The sequence below is a fragment of the Peromyscus eremicus genome, chromosome 12, assembly GCF_949786415.1.
Source record: "Peromyscus eremicus chromosome 12, PerEre_H2_v1, whole genome shotgun sequence".
In the NCBI taxonomy this organism is placed as follows: Eukaryota; Metazoa; Chordata; class Mammalia; order Rodentia; family Cricetidae; genus Peromyscus; species Peromyscus eremicus.
Window position 1 is genome coordinate 61,311,162 of NC_081428.1, and position 21,195 is coordinate 61,332,356.

At 40.9% G+C, this 21,195-nt stretch overlaps 1 protein-coding gene and 1 pseudogene across 10 annotated transcripts in view; both read right to left on the bottom strand.

Annotated features, from left to right (window-relative positions):
* Lrch3 (leucine rich repeats and calponin homology domain containing 3) overlaps window positions 1–21,195 on the bottom strand; it is a 112,216-nt gene that overhangs the window by 41,367 nt on the left and 49,654 nt on the right. For all 10 annotated transcript variants that reach the window (XM_059277625.1, XM_059277620.1, XM_059277627.1 and 7 more), the window contains exons 6-10: window positions 19,499–19,608; window positions 10,487–10,580; window positions 8,643–8,763; window positions 5,236–5,384; window positions 2,796–2,872 (exon numbers count right to left, since the gene is read on the bottom strand). In XM_059277625.1, coding sequence (XP_059133608.1) covers window positions 2,796–2,872; window positions 5,236–5,384; window positions 8,643–8,763; window positions 10,487–10,580; window positions 19,499–19,608 — 551 coding nt within the window. The remainder of the gene's footprint in view (window positions 1–2,795; window positions 2,873–5,235; window positions 5,385–8,642; window positions 8,764–10,486; window positions 10,581–19,498; window positions 19,609–21,195) is intronic.
* LOC131922827 (large ribosomal subunit protein eL32-like) lies at window positions 241–1,396 on the bottom strand (annotated as a pseudogene).

The following is a 21,195-nucleotide window of genomic DNA, read 5'->3' on the forward strand; positions in this document are numbered from 1 at the left end:
CATGTGCATGCACACCTGGATACACATTGCATCCCCCAAACATACATGTTCATTCACACACAAAAGATATTACAGGTCCTCATAAACCATAAAAACATACTGCAGCCGGGCGGTGGTGGCGCACGCCTTTAATCCCAGCACTAGGGAGGCAGAGCCAGGCAGATCTCTGTGAGTTCGAGGCCAGCCTGGGCTACCAAGTGAGTCCCAGGAAAGGCGCAAAGCTACACAGAGAAACCCTGTCTCGAAAAATAAAAAACAAACAAACAAACAAACAAACAAAAACATACTGCAATGACTACATGTTTAGGATGACAGGAATTAATGACATCTTTGTCCCAGCTTTCCTACTGTGATGGCGGAAACTTCCTACAGCCTTTATTTAGCCATCTGTGGATGAGCTGAACCCAAACAAAGGAAGGACCAACAAGACCCATCCCCAGTAGGCCTATGTGTTCTCCCCTGAATCATTCTGAATCATTTAATATATACCTAGTCCTACTCGATTGCTCTCATTTTTCAAACAGAAGCTAAGGAAGGACTCCAACACTGCACGTTTTTTTTTAGGCCCTGCCTTCTTTTACACATTTGGAGACAGTCTCACTAAGTTGTCTAAGTCAGCATTGAACTTTCAATCCTTTTACCCCAGGCCCTGAGCGCCTGGGATTCCAGGCCTGCGCTCAGCTCTTATCGTATTTCTTTACCATCCTTTTATACTTGACTTTCTTTTAAGAAACCAGTCAAACCCAGTCTCCATTTTGTAAGGTTTACGTTCCCTGGGCCGCTTGAGCAGCGAAGCTCTCTCTGCCCATGGTGAACACTGTAAGGCAGCAGGCCTGGTCCTCACCCAGCCCAGGGCACCTGTGATCTGAGGCACTTCCTCCTTGTCTCTTTTTCTTCTGCACAGTTTCTGTGTTTGATTTATCTACGCATTTTCTCTGCTGTGTGGCCTGGCATTGGGACTGCTGACTGCCGGCCAGCTGTGCTGCCCTTTCCACTTTGTGGTTCTTGGAGGGAACGCTGTGAGCAATCTCAGCACAGTAAGGTCTGCTGCACACCAGCAGCACTTCCAGCTCCTAGCCACTGTGGACCAGGAACTCCCAGAAGCCACTGGAGAGCATGCTGTTGCTCCTGTAACTCATGCTGGGCACCAGAGTTTGGCCCCAGATCTTCTCTGCACCCTAATGTCAATACATCTGGCTTTCTGCCAGTTTTGCCTAATTTTGACACATCTGTCTGACTGGTGCCAAGTGAACTTATTGGTCTTCTTTTTGGCGATCTTTGGCTTCATCAGATGCTGAAGGGTAGCCAGGATGCTGCTAAAGAGATGGCAGCTATCTTGAAGGCTGCACAGAGGAAGAATGAAGTCTTCTCTATTTTTAAAATCATCTTTTCCATTTTAGCCTTCCAGACATTGTCCTCTGTCTTCCATTCCTATGAGCTCTCCTGCTCAGGCTCTTTCGCCAGGTGTTTAAGCTCCAAGTTCTCCATATCTCTTGTGTATCTAACTGCTTACTCAAGTGTGTGCCTAATAGGCAATTATAGAAAATGACCATATCCATCTTGAGATAAATTCCAAAGTATATAAAACTTAACTAAACCTCTAAGAAATAAGTGATGAATATGAAAGGCCAAGTTATAAAATTTTTATATTCAGGGCTGGAGAGATGGCTCAGTGGTTAAGAGCACTGACTGCACTTCCAAAGGAACTGAGTTCGAGTCCCAGCACCCACATGGCAGCTCACAACTGTCTGTGTTTCTTCAGTTTCAGGGGACCCAATACCCATGGCAAAACACCAATGCACATAAATTAATTGTTTTCTTATTCATTATTCTTTCTACATTTTCTTTATTTCATCTACATCATAGTTCCTGAGACGACATTAGCATGCTGTTTGGTATAAAGACCTATAGGTGGATGACTGATGGTATACAGTAAATTCACTGTCATTTAAGAACAGATATATCGCCGGGCGGTGGTGGCGCACGCCTTTAATCCCAGCACTCGGGAGGCAGAGCCAGGCGGATCTCTGTGAGTTCGAGGCCAGCCTGGGCTACCAAGTGAGTTCCAGGAGAGGCGCAAAGCTACACAGAGAAACCCTGTCTCGAAAAACCAAAAAAAAAAAAAAAAAAAAAAAAAAAAAGAACAGATATATCAGCTGAGTCTGGTGGCACATGCCTTTGATTCCATGAGGCAGAGGCAGGTGGATCTCTGAGTTCAAGGCCAGCCTGGTCTACAGATTGAGTTATAGGACAGCCAGAGCTACACAGAGGAACCCCGACTTGAAAAACAAAAACAAAAAACAAAGAAAGAACAGATATATTCAGCATACTGTTTTTAAGATTTCATACACAAAGACCAAAGAGTGAAAAAAAAATTAACTCCTGTGATACAGTTTATAGTCAGGAACATGTTAGAATTCTAGAGTGAAAAACAGCATTGAGCTAATTTTAGGAATATGGAGACTCTAAGTACCGTGGAGAGACTGCATACACTGAAGTAAGAATGAAAACTATATATATAGCCTGCTGTTACCCAGTCAAAGATTTAAGTTACAAAGCGGGGCTTCTCAAAACTCTTTGGTTTAGGTAATGGTGGAATGGATTTGGAGTCAATAGACCATTTTACAATGGGTGAGCACAGATGTAAACTGACCTAGTTCTAAATACACGGCATGGGAAGCACACACAAGCCAAGTGTCTTCATTATATTTGGATTTGCACAAAACCAAAACCAATCCACAGTCTCATGACTGAGTTTCAAGAAGAAAGAATAAAGTAGAGTTGCTTTTTCAAACCTGTTTTGATGTGAGTATCTTTTCATGTCTTCTGTTTTCTGAAACCCTCTAACAGCTATTGGCTTTACTGGTGAACCCTAAACCAAAAAGAAAAAAAAGTCAGTAAATAAACTTAACACACATAATATATCAAAAACACTGTAATTGCTGGGGGGGGGGGGGGGGCGCGGCGGCCCACGCCTTTAGTCCCAGCACTCAGGAGGCAGAGGCAGGTGGATCTCTGTGAGTTCATGGCCAGCCTGGTCTACAGAGTGAGTTCCAGGACAGGCTCCAAAACTACACAGAGAAAGCCTGTCTTGAAAAAAAAAAAAAGGGCTGTAATTATATTTTTAGTTAGTTTTACTTTTAGGAAATTGGACACTAAAATTTTATTTTGATAGGTTTGTCCTTTGTGAGCTTTGTTTAAAAGCATGCAGGGTAGCAGGTTGTGATGGTGCATGCCTATAACCTCAGCACTCAGGAAGCTGAGGCAAAAAGAACTGAGTTTGAGGACAGCCTGGGTGACAGGAAGACTCCATCTCAAAAAATTAAAAGCAAGTGCTGCTGAGAAGGGTTAGTGCAGAAAGGCACTAGCTGCACAGAGCTAGCAACCCGAGCTTTATCTCCAGAACCTACAGAAAGCTGGACAGAGAGAACCAACTCCACAACATTGTCCTGACCTCCACATATGCCCTGCGGTATGTGTGCTCATACACACACACACACACACACACACACACACAATCAAATTTAACAAATGAACAAAAGCAGAAATGAAACAAAACAAACATACACAAAAAACCCGTAGGCTGTATTACATAGGCTTTTGATAAATAAAAATATGCAAAATCTATGAATATTTATTTTATTTAAAAGGTTCTCTTCTTATTGTAGTATATAAATTAGTGATTATGCAGAGTAATATTGTCAGAATAAGAAAGACCTTAGCAGCTGGGCATGGTGGCATACATCTTTAATCCCAGCACTTAGTAGGCAGAGGCAGGTGGATCTCTGTGAGTTCAAGGCCAGCCTGGTCTACAGAGTGAGTTTCAGGACAGCCAGGGCTCTGTAGAGACTCTATCTCAAAAACCAAATCAAACAAGCCAAACAAAGAAACCCTCTGAACTCCCCTACTGGCAAGCTTACCATTACCCTCTTCCAGTGCTGCATCGTCCTTTTACAAACTGCCCACTTTAGAAAGCTATACGACAGCCATAGACACATTCCAGCCACCACACCCAAGAGGTAGCTAGAACTTAAACACACTAAAGGAGCCTCCACAGTGTGGTAGGGACAGAACAACACTGCTGAGTAGTCCAGGAAGCAGCTTCTGTTCCATGCTGTGGAGACACTCTACTTGGACAACCTAACATTAGAAAGTGACTACAGGAAGACAGGAAAAGAAAGGGGATTTCTCGAAAGAGCATTATGTAGCATTATTAAAGTTTACTAGAAAGTAACTTTTGACTCCAGCAGAGAGACTAACAGCTTGAACCACAGGTCAGTTTGATCAATCACTGGTCTATCATTATCTCTTGGCTACAGGATTTGATTTACGTGATTTTATCTGATTTTAGAAACAAGTGTCTTCTGAACTGCAACAAAAACGACTGTGTTCAAAAGCCTTCAAACAGGAGCCAGAGGATTCTTTTAAGGAATGCTATTGCTCCACAGTGCACTCCACTTGAAGCAACTGATTCTTGATTTCTAAGTTAAATACATCATTCTTCAAAAAGGCCCCTAGTGTTTCTCAAACAAGCCCTGCTCAGGGCCTGGGACAACCCCAGACATCAACACAGCACACACTAAAATGAAGCCATTTTCCTACACTGACTAGATAGACTGAAGAATGCTATTCTTCTTGAGACCCTTGAGGAATTGGCAGAGATTCTACAGTGGTCTGAATGCTTACTTGTTTTTCAGGCAATTCAATGCTTCATTATAAGAGACACCCAAGAATTTTAATAGCAAACAATTTATATTCTATTAACTTAGGATAAAAGCACCAGTATAATTAAACTTATTATTATTCTATGGGTAACTTGAACATTTCTTCAAAAATCAGACTTGGTTTCATTAATTATCTATTAAATTATGATTTAATTTGGCAATAAAAAAAAGCAAAGCAATCAAGAAAAAAAGCCAGCCAGAAAGCAAACCAACGCAGTAAGGAAAGTATCCTGTCCCGTGCACTCTCTTCCAAGGCCTGAGGTCACACTCAGTGGCTCTCGGGGCTCCTTTCACTGAGTCTTCAGATGAACGAAATCTGCCTTCTTACATGGAGAATAAAACTTGAACCATTTTTGGGACTACCTCCTGATTTTCCCAAAGTAAGTGAAAAATCCAGGAATAAAATTGGAAAGGAAAATAAAACAAATAGGTCTAACGCAATAAATCATTGCTGTGTGAACTGTTTTCAGCAGGGGATACTAACTTACTTAGGCTGGGATAGGGACACTACCTCATGGGAGATTCGCCGGTGTTCAATGTATGCCATGAACTGTGAGCTGAGACTGTTGGTGTCCAAGCCTTTGGGCTGTCTGACCTCGTTCTCTTCTTCTTCTGTAGGACAGCTGTCAATGTAGTCGATCTGATCCAGATCATGCTCCACTGTAACCCCGGAGAGACAGAGAGAGAGAGAGACAGAGACACACACACACACACAGTGAGAGAGAGAGACAGACAGACAGAGACAGAGACAGACAGAGAGAGAGACACACACAGAGAGACAGACAGAGAGACACAGAGAGAGACCAGAGAGACAGAGACAGAGAGAGGAGAGAGAGAGAGAAGGAGGGAGACAGAGAGAGAGAGAGAGAGAGATTGATTCAAAGTTAAACAGCCAATAAAGACACTTGCTTAAATTACATTCTCCCCTTTCCCTGTATCTGTTCCGTGACACAAGCCTTTAGTATTTATTTTGTCTACAGCCCCTTGCAAAACTCGTCTCTTGAAACCTTAGTCCAATACACTCAAGAGTGCCCAACTGAGGGTGAGTCACTGAAGTGCAGACCTGACATTTATTTTCTCTGGATGGCACCGTAGTGTTCTAAACAGGCAGTCTGAGTCTGGGGGGCAGAAGCTGGCTGCGGCTTAGAGACAGAAGGCTGTGGCCTCTCATTAGTTTGAGATGCAGAAAATGTAACAGTCAACTCCAAAGAGAGCAGAAAACAACAAAAGACATGGGGTAAGAAGAATCCTATTGACTGCTTTCCTTCCTGGAGCTCAAACTTAAAAAAGAGAGAACAAAGACTTCCCTATTCAGAAGATTACTGCTGGAGGTCAATGCTTTAGATATTTTTGTAGCGATTTGTGACTGAAAGAGAGTCATCTGAAGAATTTTTTCTTCTCAAGATACTTTATTAAAAATCAAATACTGACTGGAAAGTGTATCTTATAACTTACTAAACAGATTGTCTACTCTGCTAAAAAGACACTGTAGAGGAAAGGGAAGCAACGGAAGACACAGCCATAGAATGGTTTCGTCTGGAAGCTTCTGCATGTCTGTAATTGCTACGTTAAATGGCACACTAATAAAGACCTCACTGAGGACATTTCTCAGGCAATGCATTACACTCCAACCATGGTTTTATGCTGTCTCACTGTGCCAGAACACTGGATTTAACTGAACTACAGTTTATATTAAATAGAATTTTGTGTTACAAGCTTACTAAGATCTAAAAGGATAAAAAGGCTGTAAGGTGACATTCCATTAGAAATCTGATATATTCATTTATTCTATGTGCTGTAATTTGTCCAATTAAATAGTTAAGACCATTTCTCAAGAAAGCAACATCAGACTTTTATACTATCCAGATTAGCACTGTCAACATTTGATGAAGATTTTGTAGTTATATCTCAATTCAGAAAAGCCACATTTCAGCTTTTTAAATTTGTATGTTGGGTGTATCTGTGGTATACACATGTATACAAGTGTGTATGTGGGCGTATGTGCCCATGTGTGTACACATGTGGAGGTGAGAGGTTATGTGAGGAGTCTATTGTTAGCCACCTTATTTTTCGTAAGCTAGCAATTTTTTTTGACATTTATTAACTGGAGGTGTCACATATACCATGGCATACATGTGGAGGTCACATTTGTTGTTTGGGGGGACATATGCCATGTAGAAGTCACACTTACTATTTGGGAGGGACACATAAGCCACGGCACATGTGTGGAAGTCAGGGGGAAACTTGCACAAACTGGTTCCTTCCTTCCTTCCATCATGTGAGTTCCAGGGATCAAATGCAAATCATAAAAACTGGTTGCAAGTCCCTTTACGCAGTGAGCCGCCTCGTCAGGCTCCCTTTATTTTTTGAAGCAGAGTTTCTCCTGGAGCCTGGAGATCACCTTTCAGTTAAAGCAGTTGGCCAGGGAGCTTGCGGGACCTCCCTGCCTCTGTGCTGCCAAGCCTGACTCTCGCGGGTGCCTGGGGTAGAACTGCCCCCGTGCTTTTCAGTAAGCACTTTCAGTCACCTCCCCAGTTCCCAAACGCCACAGTTCAGATGCTTAATAACCACACGGGGCTGGTGGCTAACGTATGAAAAGCACAGCTGGAAATTACGTTGTCTGAAATAAAATGATGGTACATATGAGAGTAAAATTTAAAATACAATTACTAAAATATGAATGGGATGGTAAGTGACAGAAATAAGGAAGAATGTAAGCCAGAGAGGACAAAATAACAACAGAAATAAAAACCCCACAAAAAAACAACTGACATCATCAGAAATGAAACCGCTTCTCAGAAACATATGCATTTCTAGAAAATCTAAATAATTTCTCCCTCAGCACTGGCCCTCAAAATCCGAACAACAGGCTTTAAAATTCAACTTGGAAGAATACAGAACAGGATTCTAAAACGTGCTTTAGAAGTACATGGAAGCAGAGAGAACTGTTTCTTTTATAAAAACGACTACTAAGTTCAAAGTGTTGGAGTAAGAACAACTATCTTCAGAAGTCCCAAAGACCACCACTCCAGATGGAAAACGAGGTCGACACTAAGGCAAGCCCTGGAAGACGCACCTACAGTCCCAGTTGTTCAGGGGCTGGGTTAGGTTACTTGAATCCAGGAGTGGAGGTCAGCCTGGATAACGGGGTGAAAACTCATTTTAAACAGTGCTGGCTAAATGACTCAGTAGGCAAAAGCATTTGCTGCCAAACCTGCTGACCTAAATTTGATCCCCAGGATCCACAAGGTGGAAGGAGAGAAAGAAAAGTTGTCCTCTAAGCTCATCATGCCTGTGGTGGCACACTCCTTCCCAAGAAACAAGTAACTCCATTTTTAAAAGTTAAAAACAAACACGAGCAGAGTAACACAATCGATGAAAGAGCTCATGAAATCTCTTTAAAATGGAGACTCTTAAAAAGAGACGATGTTACTTCAGAAGAACAATGCAGTCAGATCAAGACTAACAAAGATCTGCTCCAAATAAACTGTCCTTGCTAAAGTTTCTCCTGAAATAAGCATGAGAGGGAAAGAATTTGAATTATAAACTGAAAATACAGAGAAGTTCAATTTTCATCCTAGTGGCAAACTTTTTTTTTGTCATATATAAACAGAAGTCTTCAGCAGAGTGAAGGAGCTACAGATACAGAAGGAGCAAACACTAGTTAAGGAAGGAGCTGGGCTCAGCTGGTAAAGTCCTTGCCTATCATGCACAAGGCCCTGGGTTTAATCCTCAGCACTACAAAACTAGGTGAGGTAGAACACACCTGTACTCCCAGGGCTGGAGAGGAGGAGCAGAAATTCAAAGTTATCCTTGGCTACATAAGGGGTTTAAGGCCAACCTGGGCTACAGGAGAGCCTGTTATAAAAAAAACAAGCTAACTATAAAGGCTTTAAATGGCATCAGAATCATGTTTACCTCCGCCATTTGTGACCACCACACTGCTGCGATTCTCCTGGTACTGGCTCTCTCTCCGAAGTCTTTGCTCTTTAGTAATCTCCGCCACTCGAAGAGGCAGATCTGAAAATTCATCTGTAGGCTTAAAAAGCAGAAGCATTAAAAACCATCATTTCTACCAGGCGGTGGTGGCGCACGCCTTTAATCCCAGCACTCAGGAGGCAGAGGCAGAGGCAGGCAGATCTCTGTGAGTTTGAGGCCAGCCTGGTCTATAGAGTGAGTTCAGGACAGCCAGGGCTACACAGGGAAACTGTCTTGAAAAAAAAAAAAAAAGATATAAAAAAACAAACAAGCTGGTTGGCTTTGGTGCACGCCTTCAATCCCAGCACTCGGAAGGCAGAGCCAGGCGGATCTCTGTGAGTTCCAGGCCAGCCTGGGCTATACAGTGAGTTCCAGGAAAGGCGCAAAATACAGAGAAACCCTGCCTTGAAAAACCAAAATAAACAAACAAACAAACAAATAAATAAATAAATAAAATAAACAAACCATCATTTCCAATTTTAAATAATATAAAGTACAGGGGTAGAAACTAAAATTTACATAGAAGAGATAAAGCAAAAAAGTTTGGGGAACTGACAGTGAATATTGTATAATTATGTGAATATATTTAATGCAACTGAAATATGTACTTTAAAATGACAAACTTTACCACAATTAACAAAAATAGAAAGATATTAATCACTGTAAGTAAATATATTCATGGTTTTAAACTGTCCACATATATGTACATTGCAGTATTCATTAAGATAGTCACCAAGACATACATACATAACTACAAATTATAAGTAAGTTGTGATCTAATTATAATGTTTTGATTTACTTATTGTTTATTTACTGTTTTAGGTTTGACAGGGTCTCACTGTACAGCCCTGGCTGGCCTGGAACTCACAGAGATCCACCTGCCACTTCCTCCTGAGAGCTGGGACTAATCTTTTTTTTTTTTTTTGGTTTTTCTAGACAGGGTTTCTCTGTGTAGCTTTGCGCCTTTCCTGGTACTCACTCGGTAGCCCAGGCTGGCCTCGAACTCACAGAGATCTGCCTGGCTCTGCCTCCCCGAGTGCTGGGATTAAAGGCGTGCGTTACCACCGCCCGGCTGCACCAGGCTTCTTAATGAGGCAAAGTTATAAAATGTCTGCTACCAGCCCCTCTAGCAAAAGTGTAGTCATTTAATTTGTAGCTAAACTATAATCTAGTCATTTTAAATGACAGAAAATATAATACTACTAGTTAATCAAAACAAACAAACAAAAGCCCCATGTATTTGGGGGCATGTGAATGAACTCACTACAATGGTCCACCTTCTGTAGGACTGCCGGTTGCTAGGGAAGAGCTCCACCATTGAGCTAACATTTGAAATTCGGTTCACGGTCCTCTTTCTTTCCCAGCTTCCAGTGCCCCTCCTACCACCATCTCTGCTCCAGATCATCAGCCCATCAAGTTCTACATGTCATGGTTTTTATTGCTTTGTTTGAGACACGGACTCACTATTCAGTGCAAGCTGCCTGGAACTTATTACACAGGTCAGACTATCTTCAAATCCGTGGTCCTCCTGCCTCAGCCTCCTAAGAGCCAATTAGGTTTCAGTTTTAACCACCTCAACTCCTATTCAGCTTTTCAGAATATTCATACATGAGATGAAACAGAGTAGAATTTTTAGATGGTAGGACTATGTAAGGTTTTCGTCCTTTCTTTGACGTGTCTCTCTATTTTATGTAATAAACTAAACTCCAGTTTAGAAATTCCCATTAATTAAATTTTTTTTTCCTAAACCAGGAGTTTGAACATATGAAGAGAAGAACACTCACCTCATTTCCTGACCACCTCTTATCCCCACTATCCACACTATTGAAGCCTGAGTCAAGGGCTCCGTAAGGACGACCTGAGTACAGTTCTTCATGGCTGTCCAAAAGAAGTGTTACTTGTTACTGTGAGGCTGAGTATTTTTAAAATTAGCATTTGAAATTAGCCAGTCACAACGTTATTAGCAAACATCTCATGACACTCAGTCACATAAATATTAGAGCTAAGTGAGCATTCTCTGAGCTTTTATACAGGAAAATTCCAAACAGGAACAAAGGCAACAGACTAGGATGAGTGCCCCGCCCCCACTCAGAATCCAGTTTGAGAAGTACCGCTGCTCTACTCTGCTCACTGTGCTGTCTGTAACGTCAGCTTACAAAGCACTGGATTTCATCTCACGGCCTCTCCACACTCCAGTGCCATCACACTGTCTTCATCTGTTCACACCCCTCCTGTCCTCCCTCCCAGCCGTCTCCTTCCCCGTCAATCCTTCTGCCTTATCATCACAACTGTTCTACTGCATTTTCATGTCCCTTAAGATCTTTCTCCACTCCCATGATCCCCTTGCTAGCCTGCACACACGCACACACACACACACACACACACACACACACACACACACACACACACAAAGGTGGGTCCTACACAAATGATCCTCCTCATCTGGTTTCGGTACTAGTGTATCCTGGCTTCACGGGTGAGTTGGGCAGTGTTCCTCTCCGTTCAGTGCAACAGCTGGAGGGCACTGGTGCTAACTCTTCTTTCCAGGTTTGGTAAAATCAGCAGTGAATCTGGTCCTGGACCTTCCCTTGTTGGAGACTTGATTATAGCTTCCATCGTCACTGACTGCTATTGCCCTAAGTTGTTTATGCTATCTTAATCTAATTTTGGTAAGTCACACGTGTCTAGGAATTTACCACTTCTTAAGAGATTTCCTTGTTGTTGGAACATGTTCCAAGTATACACCAATGATTCTTGGACTCTGTAGTCACCTCCCTTTCTTCATCTCTAATTTCTGTCTCCCTCTCTTTCTCTCGGTTTATCAAACAACCAACTGTCTTATCAAGTCTATGTGTTGTTCTTTTGGTACGCAGTTCATTAACTTCTGCCTCCATCTTGACTGTGTCTTTCTGTCCTATGCTTTGGGGCTTGGACTGTCACCCTTTCTTCTAGAACCCTGGGGTGCATCACCAGGCCATTTGGATCCGAATGTTTAAATGTAGGCACTCCTGGCTATAGACTCTACTTAGTCACATCCAAGGGTTCTGGTGAACTGTGCTTCATTTGATCTGACTCTAGGAGTTTTAAAACTTCTGTTTCCTTCAATGAGTATACTGTCCTGTCTCCTTGCATTTATATGATTTCTGTAATTTTTCAGAACTGTATTCCTTTCTCTTCTGCTACTGATTTCTAGTTTCACTGCACTATAATCTGATAAGATTTAGATCCTTCCCATTTGGTAAGACTGACTTGTGGTCTAGACTGGTCTGCTTTTGAGAAGGCTCCACTGTACAAAGAACACAGCTCCTGTATCTCGGCCAGAATGTCCTCTATATTTTGGTTAAAGACATTTCATGCATGACGTAGTTTAATGCCCAACTTTCTTTGTTGACTTTGTGCATGGTGTGATCAGAAGACAACCTGTGGAAGCTAGTTCTCTCCACCTTGAGTCCAGGGATTGAACTCAGGTATTCATGCTTCTGCGCCTTCTGCGGGCCCACTTTGTTGAGCTAATCTGGATGACCTACCTGAAGATGAGCAAGGAGCTGCAATCCCCAACTATTATTGCACCAGGACCTACGCAACTTTTTATATCTATCAGTCTATTGTTTTTGTTTTGCCCCTAACTCTGGTACATATGTTTAACAACGACATTAGAATCAGATGGTTCTCTCCATCATGTGCTTTCCAGGGACTGAACTCAAGCAATCAAACTTGGTGGCAAGTGTCTTTATGTGCTGAGCCATCTGTCCAGGCTAGGCAGCTTATTCTTAAAAGCACGATCTCCAGAATCTCTTCTGAATCCTCTCTCCACCCCCACTGCTCTCTGCAAGGACCTATTGGCCTTTTCCTGGGATTTTTCACTTCCTCTGTGGATTTCCAAAGTTCTTTCTCTACTCTCTTCTTTACCAGTCACACAGAAAGAGCCACTAGTCTGCTGTCTTACAGACATCTCTGCTCTTCTGAAATTCTTGTTTCCCTCGTACCTACAGCCATTCTCTACATTTTTTATATTTTTATTTACATTTTACATTCTCATTGTTTTTATATTTTAAATTTTACTTATTTTATTTTATGCTTTTTTGAGACAGGGTCTACTATGTAGCTCTGGCTGTCCTGGAACTCACTATGTAGACCACAACGGCCTAGAACACAGAGGTCCACCTGCTGCTGCCTCCTCAGTGCTGGGATTAAAGGTGGGCATCACAACACCTGGCTTGTTTTTTACCTTTAATAATATTTTTCCAAATAAAATTTAGATACATTTAAATATTAGCAGTATAATGTTGATAAAATGCTATATCTCTGTAATTCTAGCAGTACAGAGGACATTTCTGTTTTGTCAGTAAGTTCCCACACACCTCTCTGTAGCTAATTCTTGTCATCTTGTTATTGTTGTTACGGACAAACACTGCTCTGAGGTTTTTATTTTATTTTTAAGTCTTACATTAGTGTGGAAACTGAATAACAGATTCTAAGGATACATACAAACATCAAAGATTCTCAGGGCTTTTGCTAAGCATAGTCACAGCAAGATGCCACACACCACCTCCACTCCCATGAAATCCTAGAACAGGCAAAACACTGGCAGAAGCAATCAGTTGTCTGCTGGGTCTTGGGGTGGAAGAAAAGAGCTAGCTTTGAGGGACAGGAGAGAAATGGAAAGGCTGTGCTGGCGGCTGAATGCCTCTAGCTAGTTTCCCAAGCGCACAGAACTAACTCGCTGCACCTGGCAGAGGTACTGTTTGTAACCCCTGTCTCAGCAGAACTGCTAAAGCACTGGAGGCACCATTCTTCCCACATTTCTGTCAGTGTCCGAGCACCCTGGCTGCTCCACATCCTCACCAGCAATCGGTACTATCACCTCTCTTCAACTCAGTCATTCCTGTGGACATTCAGTGGCTTAATTTGCATTCTGTGATTAACAATGATGTTGAGTACTTTGTCGTGTGTGTACTGACCATATAGACTCTTTGTGATGAGTCTCTTCCAGCTCATTTCTCATTGGGCTGTTGATCACTAAGTTGCAGGTGTTCAGTGTCTATCTGGACGAAGGGCGACTGTCACTCATAGGCTTTACGAATATTTATTTTCTCCAGGCCATGCCTAGCATTTTCTCTGCATGGAGAGCTGCTCTTAATTTTGATGAAGTCTAACTTATCTTTTCTTTTAGAGCTGCCCCTGTCTCTGTGATCAGCAGGACACTCTTCTGTGTATGTGTGGTGTGAGGGGTGCATGTGCACGTGGAGGCAGAGGTCAGCATCAGTGGCTTCCACAACCACTGCTCACTTGTTTTTTGAGCACTGTCTTTCACTGTCCCTGGAGCTCCCCGAGTTGGCTAGGATGGCTGGCCATCCTAGTAAGCCGCTAAGGATCCACCTGTCCCTGTCTCCACATGCTGGGGTAAGATGAGTGCTGCCATGCCCAGGCTTTTATATGGTGCTGGGGATCTAAATTCTCCCAGGCCCAGAGGGGTTTTTTCAGGAGTTTTATAGCTTTAGTTTCTGCTTCTTCTTAAACATACCTTTAAAAATGTAACTTAATTAGGAATCTAAAAACTAACAAATCCTATTTTACAAAATTAGTCTACCAGTATTTTATTTAATAAATCTTCCTAAGTGGAAAGCAACTTTAAATTGTACAAATAAATGGTGACTGGGTTTTTTGTTTGTTTTTCAAACAGGATTTCATTCAGCCCAAGGTGGTCATTAATTCCTGATCCTTCTGTCTCCATCTCTCAAGGGCTGGGATTACAGGCATATACTAGGATAGCTAAAATAAAGTGTTCTCCTGAAATCTACCTGGCCTCCAGGCTTTGTTTCTGTCATATTCTATCTTTACCCATAAAGTTGTTTCCTTAACAAACTAGCCCCAAAGTAGCTTCAAATATACTGGTAACTTCTCTATAGCAAGATGATGAAGTGGTACAGTACAAATGAGGTTTATAGTGTAGTTTCTTAGTCTAAGAATACAACCCAAAGATTGTACAGAGCCTTGAACAAACCATCAAATAAGTTATCACTTCAGTAAGAATGTGCGCTTAAAAGAGAGCAAGAAAGCATTTCTTGTTAAAAGTCACTCCATCTATTTCAATTGAATTTGTGCATCTAGCACTGACTGAATGTCACACAGTGTTTGTTCTAGGTGCTAAGAATATTAAGTATGAATAAAGAATGATCACTTGCTTGTAAAAGATCAGGCTTGTTGAACAAAATTGATTCAGTGGGTGGGGTTATAGAGGCAGGTCTTTCTTTTTTGATTTCAGAGGCACACTCTATAGTCCAGAGTTGACCTTGAACTCATGACCCTCCTGTCTTGAGTCTCCTGGCTGCTAGGATGCAGAAATTTTTTTTCTTATTTACTTTTATTTTATGTGCACTGTTGTTTTTGCCTGCATGTAAGTCTGTGTGAGGGTGTCAGATCCCCTGGAACTGGAGTCACAGACAGTTGTGAGCTGCCATGTGGGTGCTAGGAATTAAACCCAGGTCCTCTGGAAGAGCAGCCAGTGCTCCTAACCACTGAGCATCTCTCCAGCCCCATGGCTGGATTTTTCTTATCAGTGACTTAGTATTTCCTTAGTTTTGGTTTGTTCTCACATCAACAAAAATAAATATGTTTAGTCAATAACTTAAAATTATCTTATCAAAAAGTAGGTCTCAGCCTGTCGTGGTGAAGAATGTCTTCAATCCTAGCACTCCAGCTCTTGGGAGGCAGAGAGAAGCAAGGGGATCTCTGAGCTCGAGACCAGCCTGGTCTACAGAGGGAGTTCCAGGACAGCCAGAGCTACACAGAGAAGCTCTACCTTGAAAAACCATTAAAAAAAAAAGCATGTCTCTATCGCTCACCAATAAAAACCATGACGCCACTAGATAAAGCAAAGGTAACAAGGATGCAGTTTACCAAATGAGATGGGAACATTTGTATCTGGAAAGGAATACAAACTTTTCATTTTTATAAATTGATTTCTGGGAGTTTCTGCCGGTGCTGGGTTTTGTGGTAGTATTGTTTTTTTAATTAAATATGAATTTTTATATTAATTTCACACAGTGATTTATTTTACAAAGACATTTTCATACAATTAATTTTATCACGTACTTTGGCCATTAACCCCATGCCTTACCTGTTTAAAACAGGGTCTTGTTCCTTATCAGGCTCAGGATCTCTCTAACTGCCTCCAAGTGCCAGGATTATGGTTAAGTGCCACTATGCTAAACTTATGGATCTTTTTTAAAAAATGATATACAAACATTAGGATGGTTAAATCTGACAAGGCATGATGGTGCACACCTTTAAATCCAGCACTCAGGAGGCAGAGGCAGGCAGAACTGAGTTCAAAGCCAGCCTGGTCTACAGAGTGAATCCCAGTCCAGCCAAGGCTACACAGTAAAACACATTCTCAAGAAACAAAACAAAACAAAAACCCAACATCAAAAGATGATGGCTAAATCTAAGAACTGAAAGTACTAGCCTGTGTAGTTTGTACTGAATATTCTATGAGTAAGGAATCTTCAGGAGATCTGGACTCTATCTAAATTAATCTTTCTCTAATATTTACATAGGTTTTATGGTCATGTAAACAACTTTTAGATTCAGGATATTTGATATTGAGAACTACTGCTAGAGTATAAGCAGTGCAAAGATTATACTGAAAATGGAAGTTCAGAGAGGTTAAACAGCTTAGTACCCTAAGAAGACAGAAACTCAGAACCAAGAGCCTCTAACTCCATGCCTACACTTTGAACAAATAAACCAGTAACTATAACACAATTCTATTCATCTGTACTTCTGAAAGAAAAACAGGAAGGTACAACATTTCATTCCCTGGTACTTGAGGAGCTAAATGAAATATTATATATAAAGCCTTCCTTTAATATTCATGGGGAACTAGTTCCCAGATTCTCCGCAGACACCCAAATCTAGGGAGACTAAAATGCTAACATGTAAAATGTCAAAGCATTTCCATGAAGTCTATGGATATCCTATGTACTTTTGTTGTTGCTGCTAAGAAGGGTCTTGAATTCCCTATGTAGCTGAGGATGGTCTTCCCAAGTGCTAGGATTATAGGAATGTACCATCACACCCAGCAGGGTTTTTGTTGTTAGTATTGTCTGTCTGTCTGTCTATCTGTCTGTCTGTCTGTCTTTCGAGACAGGGTTGTCTAAGGTAAGTCCAAACTCCTGGGTTCCAGCCATTCTTGTGCTGAAGCATTTTGAGGGGGATGGAACTATAGACACATGTCACCAGATCTACTGATCCTCTGCCCATGTGCTTTAAACTGTCTTAGATTATTCATGATGTCTAATGTAAAATAAAAGCCATGTACAGAGTTGCTATGCTGCATTGTTTAGGGAATAATGACAAGGAAAAAGTATAAATGTTTAGCACAGGTTTTTTTCCCCTGAATACTTTCCATCTGCACTTGGTTGAATTCATGGAAACAGAGGGCCAGCTATATCTACATAATTGTACCAAATTAACATTTCTAGAATGTTCTGAAACAATAGTTTGTCTCTGAAAAATGGAAAATATAAAAAATACCTAATTAGTGACCATAACTAGAGATTATAATAGGGACTGTAATGCATTACTTCTATAACTTCTAATTCTTTGGAGAAAAATGACATCTTTATGCTACTTAGGTTTCCCATTTACTTAGAAAACTGAAAGAACATTTTTTCATAAATTCAAGCCTTTTATCTGTTAGCAAGCATGCACTCAAGTCCTTTGCCAGGTAATTTAATATTTTATGTATTTCATTATGTATTTAAGATAACATAAGTACTATAATATTTACAAAAATAAATTAGGCCTGTCTCAGAACTAAGGAACAGGTCACAGAGAAACAGGTTCTGCAAACAGTACATCAGCCCTCAATCAAAGTGCACCATTCATTACTGAAATCTCCTCAGGCGGCTCTTCAAACACAGACCTGCATTCACCATCATTAGCCAGCTTACATTCAAACCTCAACAGCAGCAGTAGCAATTTCATGCTCCTACTCTGCCTTTTAAGAGAGGAAAGTTTTCCTTCCAAGAGTCAATGGCTCCATCAGGGAAAATCAATTGTGTATACTCAAAAGAAAAGCCAACTTTGTTGTACATCTTGTAAGAGTATCATATAAAACATTTTTAATGAAAAAAAATAGGAAAATCAAGGCTTTCTTCCACACCTAACAAGCATTTCCATAATATGAGCAATTAACTGAGCTGGGAAAAAAGGAAGGAGAAAGAAAAAATAAATGGCAAAATGAAAACTCTTGGCAATAGGAATCTGAGTCATTTCATATTCTTCACTGCTAAAATCCTCCTCTTCCGAGAGGCCTACACGTAGCACAGTATGTCACACTCAGTCTCTCCTGACTGCCCAAGCTCACCTGTCATGTCCTTAGCATCCTTTATCTGCTTCAGTGCTCTGAGAAGTAAACACTCATCTGAGGGTGTTCTCGGTAGGGATGGTTACAGTATGACTTTCATTTTCTTTGCTGTACTAGCTTATGCTTAAGCAACTAGGCTAGAGCTGCTGTTCAGAAACTCTTCACAGTGTCCAAGTCTTCAATCTAGCAGACAGACTAAGCACCCTGGAATGTCACTACAAAGATCTTTCTGATGATTTTATGTGGAGGAAAGTGGTATTTGTCTGATTAAATCAGCTTTTCTTGGGGTTGGGGATTTAGCTCAGTGGTAGAGTGCTTGCCTAGCAAGTGCAAGGCCCTGGGTTCAGTCCTCAGCTCCTGGGGTGAAAAACAAATCAGCTTTTCTTTCATTCAATAACTATTTCCTGAGTAACTACTATGTACACCAAATACAGGCTGGCAGAATCTGTAGCAAAGGGTAGGAGTGAAATCCCTGTGGAGGAACACGCTATTTCCCCAAGAAATCCTGTTACACGTAAGTGAAGTTTTCAGACAGCTTCAGATTGCTCCTTTGTAAAACACTTAATGTTTCATTTTAATAATTTCTAATAAAAAACTATAATAAATTGCCCTTTCTGAACGTGATACATACTTAATATAGCATAGCAATGATTGGCTATATGTGTTTTTAGAAACTACATGGGCATTTGTTGATCTATTTTAGGCTACAAAATTACAACACAAGCCAATGTGGACTATGGTTTTAGCAAAAACTGACAAAGGCCTGAGAGGTTCTCTGTCGGGTAAAGTCCATGAGCATCGCAACATCTTTACTGGGATATCTACTGTGCCTTTCTGAGGGCTTTTTAATTCAATCCCTACACTTCAGATTGTTCCACATCTTACATGGCATGTGGTATGTAGCTAAGGGATTCACAGACTAAAAAGATCTCAAAGTGATGTCAACATCCAACAACTTCTTCACACTTACAAAGGAAAATGAAGCAAAGTATCCAAATGACTTACTGTAAATAAGAAATCTTTTAAGTGGCAGAGCTAAGGTTAGCATTCAATCCGTTCAAACCAGCAAACTTCAAGGGGGCTTGCCAGGGATACCGGCAATATCTGACTATCTGGAAACACTTCAATGTGTTCTTGGTACCTAGGAGGTGGGGGCCAGGATGTTGCTAACCATCCACACAATAGGGAAAAGCCTCCCCTGACCAAGAACTGCCTGTCCTACAGTTTCAACAGTGCTTCACTTGTAAGAGACTGACTTAGAACCACACTTTGGAGGCTCTGTGTAACGGCTTCACGTTTGATACAAGCATTCTGAGGATAAGAGTGTTACTTTCCTTCAGGCAAACACTTCAGGCAATTTAAGAATAAAGTTTATTTGATTTTCCCTGTGATGTATTATGACAAAAGCATGAAACATACTTACCACGAGCCAAATCCCAAGGGTCTCCTTTCAAAATCTGGCAGATCTGGAGCAATCTTACAAGCTTGTATGTTCAGGTATTTAAATATGTGGATTTTGCCTTTTATACATATCTAAATCAAATAACAAATGCAGCCAAATTACTATTCATCTGAAATATAGATGTCCTTTTAAAAATATTATTTTATGTATATGAATGTTTTGCCTGCATACATGTCTGTGTATCATGTACATGCATGGTGCCCACAGAGGCCAAAAGAGGATATTAGTTCCTGCTGAACTAGAGTTACAAACAGTTGTGAGTGGCCATGTGGATGGATACTGGGTAGTGGTTCTAGGTCCCTGGAAAAACAGTCAGTGTTCTTAACTGCTGAGCTACCTCTTCAGACCCATGGTGTTCTTTTTTTAAAAAATCCTAACTAGCTCTTTGTGTAACATAAATTGGGTTTTTAAGGTACCTCTATAAATATATAGTGCATTAATTAAAAAAATTAATGATTCAGTGTTATTTAAGGGTTTTGTCTTTTAGCTACTAGAAAGTTTCAGTAACACAAGTAATTTATGATTATAAACATTGTTACATACCAATTACATTTAACACACTAATTTGTTATACACATTCAGGACTTTCCAGGTTTCTCTCTAGGTATTAATTAATCATGTACAATTACATTTTTAATGCAGATCTCTGTAGGAAAGAACTAGAAATGATAAAATGGAGAAATTTATACATATTTTGTTGTGACTTGTCTCATGAGTCAAACAAATTCTTTAGGCTGATGAAACTCTTTATAATTGGAGTCTAAAAATGTCTCCCAAAGGCTCATGTGTCAAAATCTTAGTTGTTAGCTGATGGGCTTTTCAGAGGTGAATGGATCAAGTAGGCTCGAATGTGATCAATGAATGAAGGCATGATGACTTCATGGCTAAGTGGTCTAGCAGCAGACGGCTTGGCTGTAGGAAGACAGTACTGGGGGTATGCTTTTGAAGGGTGTATCCAGGCCCTGAAGTCTTCCTTCCTCTCTGTCCCTGTTTCCTGGCTGTTGTGAGGTGAGTGGCTTCCTCCATCACACGCTCCTGTTGCCATGACTATGTCTCACCACAGGCAATAGCCAACCAACCACGGGCTACAACCTCTGAAACCAGGAACCTTCCTTCTTTTAACTTACTCCTCAGATTCAAAACCGACTAACACAAACCCTTTCGTAGTTATAAACTTCACACATAACTTTTACAGATTCTATAATGACTACCATAAGCTCATACAAGGTCATTTAAAAAACTGCCAAGTGAGGGCTGCAGAGACAGCCTGCAGGTAGAAGTACTTGCTGCCACTGCTGGTGATACAAGTTTTGATCCCTGGACCCCACATAAAGGTAGAGAGGTAACCAACTCCAAGAAACTGTCCTCTGAATTCTACACATTGGAGCACATGTGCACAGATACTGTGGAAAAAAAAATTTTAAGAAATTTCAAAGTGAAAATGACAGGTTTGGAAATATTTTATAGATTATAGGCTATAAGCTACCTTATGGTTATTATTTTCATTTCAGTCACTGAGAAACAAATGAACCAACTGCCTAAATGAGGAACTTACCATTTCAGGAAACAGGAAGGCACAGAAACAATGTTAACAAGAATCCATTGATAATTCTGAGTTTGGAAAGCTGTTGTTTATGGCATTTATATATTCTAATTCA